General features: G+C 37.7%; 1 protein-coding gene across 1 annotated transcript; it reads right to left on the bottom strand.

Annotated features, from left to right (window-relative positions):
* Nucleotides 1-728: 728 nt before the first annotated feature.
* Nucleotides 729-4,547, bottom strand: LOC149835089 (small ribosomal subunit protein uS10y-like). The gene is made up of 4 exons (XM_090010396.1): nt 4,492-4,547; nt 2,530-2,659; nt 2,295-2,408; nt 729-1,230 (listed from the first exon to the last, which is right to left on the bottom strand). Exons 2-4 carry the CDS (start codon nt 2,639-2,641, stop codon nt 1,088-1,090), a joined length of 369 nt encoding a protein of 122 aa, XP_089866522.1. The 5' UTR covers nt 2,642-2,659; nt 4,492-4,547; the 3' UTR covers nt 729-1,087.
* Between the last annotated feature and the right edge of the window lie 720 nt (nt 4,548-5,267).

The raw sequence follows: 5,267 nt of genomic DNA, 5'->3' as shown, positions 1-5,267 counted from the left end.
CACTTTCCCCTGGAGGGTCAGGCTCGGATGGTGCCCACCCTGACCCCCGCCACTCTTTAGAGTTCCGGGTCAAGGTGGGCACAAACCACCCTGAATCAATACCATAAGGCGGTTTTTTCAGGTCAGGATGGGCACGTGCCCACCCTAGCCCCCATGTGGCTCCGCCTGAGCTAAACAAGCCAAGTTTGAGCTGGCTTCTTTACAAAAATATATTTTCTCAAAGCTGAAACTAATATAATTTAAACTATAAACCAACTCAGCCAAACTCGAATTTACTCATTTACAAAATAAATACATTGTTTCGAGGTTCTAAGCAATAGGATCTAAACTCTAAAATTATAGATTTTAAGCCAAACACTTCAACCATCTATTGTTAATGAGCGCACAAGACGAGTTGAAGCAAACACCTTTTTAGTGAACGAGCTTTTTGCAAGCTGAATACAAGTTAAGCAATGAGCGGCTCATCATATTTCCCAGCCTTTGGAGCCATGCATCTTGTCCAACCTAATTAACACATTTTCCAGGTCTTTTTATAGCACTCCCACCTTCTAGGCCTTGAGAAGTCTTTGCAATACCAGAGTCTCTTTGAAAATATTACAACATTGTAGTTCATGAACTTGGTCAGGTTTCACAGGAAATTGATCCCTCTTATGCGCCATTAGCAAAGGAAGAAGTCACAAAAGAAAGAATTTGTTGTCCACATGGATAACGGTAAAGTTCCAAACAAATTGCAAATTGAAGAGAATAGATTCATTTCCACTTTAGAGAAAGCTAATACGTCCAAACAGCACTAACTACTTTCAAGTTTTTGGAGTAATCTTAGATTTGAAATTTGATTCGACAGCCCAATAGTTACTACAGATGCCAAAACCAAATAAAAGATCAATGTAGCCAATCCTCAAAACTATCAAAATAGAAAAACGAACGACTCTAACTTCATACTTCAGAGTTTCCAACTGGAAGGTCAGTTTACTAGCAAAAATAAAAATAAAAGTGAAACCCCAAAATGGCTCTCTTCAAATCCTTCAATCGTTACTAAATTTATAGAGTAGGCTAAGAAAAATACAAACAATGAGATACTAATCTCTCATGGATCTGCAATCGTCACTTCAACCTCTACACCAGGTTCAATGGTGATTGATGTAATCTGCTTTACAACCTCTGATGAGCTTACAAGGTCAATGACCCTTTTGTGGACTCGCAGCTCGAACCGGTCCCAAGTATTGGTACCTGGTGTCAGACAACAAATATTAACATGATCACATCTTGATTAATTCATCTGAAGAGAAAAACCAATTGGTTATATAAAATTGTCACCAGCTGGACATGTGCAGTCAAACAGGGAAGTACATATGAGAAAGAAGCATAAACTTGGGCAAAACCCAGAAAAAGGAAAAGATACAAATTTAATCAACAGAAGAACTAAAAGCACAAAACCAAACTCCTAAACACTGAAGTTTCATTGTACGTTTCAAGTTTTTAGCAAATTCCAATTGCATGTTCCTTCCACATCTTGTGGAAAGCAAAGCACAACGAATTTTCTTCCTCTGCAAATTGTTGCACACTGACTTTGTAAATATTCGATCTCAACTAAGCAAGGAGATACAAAGAAGAAAGGAGAGAAAACTAGAAGTATTCATTAAGCAACAAAGAAAATAGAGATACAACATATAGGGGTCAACCCTACTTTTCAACTCTAAACATGGACCAATATGATCCTCTTACATTGACAACAACAGAATGGAGGGTCTAGTTACATAACTGCCCTCATACACATATCAATCATAATACATGATTGGGAATTACCCCAATTGAGATACATAATATTACATTTCTTAACAGTAAACAATGACCTTCACGAATGTTGGATACGACAACCCTTTCATTTATATCCAACAATGTGCACATTCATGTAGTATGGCTAGCTATAAAATTATTAGGGTAAACAACATACTCAAATCCAAAACATAAATGAGAGCAGTGTTCTAATAAAGCCCTTACAACTTTACTCCATAAAAACAGGAAAAAAACATATTCATAATAATCAACTCCAAGGATATATAGCACATAGCACTATCATTAACTTGCTCTTGCATGATGCATTACATTACATTATATATAAGTAGCTATCTTGTAGATAGCAGCCTCAATTATAATGCAGTATACAACTTTATAATATACAAGTCCAATAAAAATGATTTTTATATTTCCATATCTTTAAATTATTTTGCATGAAGCTGCCAAAGAGATGAAAATTTTTCCCAATATGTGATAGCTTCAGAATAAAAGTATACCTTCACCACATGGTGACTTTCTAGTAGTTATATGCAACACTTTTGTAGGCATTCTTACTGGTCCTTTAACTTTCAGTTGTTTGTCCTTTGCACCCCGGACAAGGTCAGCACAAACTGTGGATGTAAGCAAACCAAGAAATAAAACAACTCCAACCAATGTAATTTGATTTCCAGCAAACAACAGAACATGGAAGTTCCTTAACAACAATAAAAGCAAAACAAAACCACCTGATACCTTTTTCAAGGTTCTTTACACTTTTGGAAGAAAGAGTAATCCTTATCCTATGAGATTGTTCTTGTGGTTCTTCCAAACCATGTTTCAATGGCTTCATCATGCCCAACGCCATTGTATTGACCTCAATTCACTGCCCAAGCATCAAATAAAGAATAATAATTGACAAAATTAGGTTAGAAGTAACAGTAAAAAAGTAACATGTTAGGCTAGATGAAACAGCAAACCTCAATAGCAAGAATCTGTTGACCAAGAAATGATAGAATGGTTTAAATCTCTGCCGCATCATCGGACAATGCTAAATGGATATGCTCAATGTACAAACTTAATATCCATGATAATTAAGAAACACATTGAAAGCAATGCACACAACACTGTAAAAAGTGGATCAAGTCAAAAACTAAGATGCAAACATAAATGAAGTCAAGACATGTTTAGCCATCTCAGACACTTGTTTGAATATTCATATCAAGTGATGGAATATATGTTACTGTCCTGTTATCTGGACAGGGTATGTCGGGGTACATCAGGTAGACATCTGAGCCCTAACATACCAATTTTTTTCAATAGGTCGAACAATATTTACCTGATACCAATTTACATTGGACGTGACAATCATACTAGAATATGTGACTACTTGTTAACATTGAACATGAAGTCAAGACATGTTCAGCCATCTCAGACACTTGTTTGAATATTCATATCAAGTGCCAGAATACATGTAACCACTGTCCTGTTATCTGGACAGGGTACATCAGGTAGACATCTGAACCCTAACATTCCAATTTTTTCAATAGGTCAAACAATATTTACTTGATATCAATTTACATTAACCATGTGATAACTAGAATATGATCGACTTGTTTCTAACTTTGTAATATAAACTCATATAAACGTGTAGTGATGTGAAGCAATCTTACTTGAAACTTAATTCCACCAAGTGGGAAGCAAAAGAGATTTACAGTTAGTTTGAACACCTCTACACTGACCCTTTCTGTAGCACCAACAAAATTAAAATTGGTGAGCTGAAAGGCATCAGCCAATTCCCATCACGGGGTTGTTAGATTTTGCAGACCTTAATGATTCCCCTAACCTGGTTTTCAAGGTTTCAAATTAGGATTCTCGGAACTTTATACAACTCAAGCAACCCACTGTGCAGCCCTAAACGACAGAAGCTCATGCTTCTGGTAGATCTTTCCAAGAACATAACTAGAGTCCGACTAAATATTGCTCCAGTTTTGTGCAATAAGCGTGAACAATGCGTTTGTTTTTATACCTAAAGGACTTTTATATAGTTCATTTGAATCAAGATTACCAAGAGATGAATCTCTTTGTGAGAGACTCACGACCCCTCTGTATGTTTACAAATACCCAGTTGAGCTGCTCGAGCACGAGCTTAATCCAAAGACAACGAGCGTTCTACCACCATCTACGATCATAAATAGAACAACAATCCACCAAATTTGCCATCAAAAAATCTCAACGTAACGCGACCGAATGCACCGCGCACATCAATGCATAAGATCAAATACAAAGCAACCAACGAAAAATTAGAGGTACCCAGTTCCTCAAATCACACGAACACCGCGCTGAAGAAATGGTTAAACACTCAAGACAATAAACATCAGCCATAAGTGAAGATGAACAAGCAAAAGAGAAAAAAGATGAGGGCAACCCTCTTAGACAAATCTCACACGGATTCAGATCGATTACTCTTTCACCAACCAACCTCACAACCCCAACCTTATCAGAATAACTCGAATGCAATCCTCAAGATCCCTCCCCTATTCCCCACAATAAACAACCAACCGAGATTGCCACTACTGCAGATAAGAGAAGGGGAAGAAGCAGGAGCGGAAGAGCAAAAAACTACACAGGGAAGGTGAAATAAGACGGATCCGAAACTCGCAGACTATCAACAGCAAGCTGACGAGCAAAAGGAGGAGGAGAAGGGATCAAACTTACAGAGAGGGAGAGATAGATAGAGAGAAGGCACCACTGTGGCCGTCGAGCTGCGATGCGGAAACGGATGAAGCGGTGGGGCTCCAACTACCTAGGGTTGCAAACGTCTCTGGATCGGATAGTTTAACCCGATACTGAATCCGATTTTGAAGTATAAGTTCTGATCCGAAACTGACTATATATTATAAAAGTACATAAATGCATACCATTTTCTCTACTTGCTTTGAATTCATTTTTCTTACGACATTTCTTTTCAAAGAGGATCCTGTTGACAAGAGGAGAATTACCTGCGATGAGAAGTTGAAGGAACTCTTCGAGGTCGACTCTTTTACTGGTTTCACTGTTTCTAAGCTACTAGCTGGCCACTTTGTCGAGTCAGGGCATTGAGAAATTCTACAAAATCCAATCAATGGCAAAAGCCACTCACACGTCCGAACTTGGGATGAAGGGGCCAGCACCTTCTCCCCACTGCCACCTGGGATGTTCTACTTTGGTAGACATTTTCATGTCTTAGGCCTGCAACTTTTCCACGTTTTTTTTTAAGTAATCAGATCTTTACCTCTTTTATCAGACATGTTCAGGCTTGACCGGTGAATCCTTTGTGATCAAACGTGGGTAAGGGTTTATAGGCTTTAAAAATCAATGACCCAAAATTTTTATAAATATTCAAGACTCGAAAAGGTATAACTTTTCATCAGAAAAACATGATTGATGTGCTGATTTCTAATAAATCAATGGTTGGTTTTGTGAAAAAAAGGTAAAAAAAAACTTGAAAACCC

The sequence above is a fragment of the Nuphar pumila genome, chromosome 6, assembly GCF_984573655.1.
Source record: "Nuphar pumila chromosome 6, dmNupPumi1.hap1.1, whole genome shotgun sequence".
NCBI classification, from domain to species: Eukaryota; Viridiplantae; Streptophyta; class Magnoliopsida; order Nymphaeales; family Nymphaeaceae; genus Nuphar; species Nuphar pumila.
This window is presented reverse-complemented; position numbering and strand designations above follow the sequence as displayed.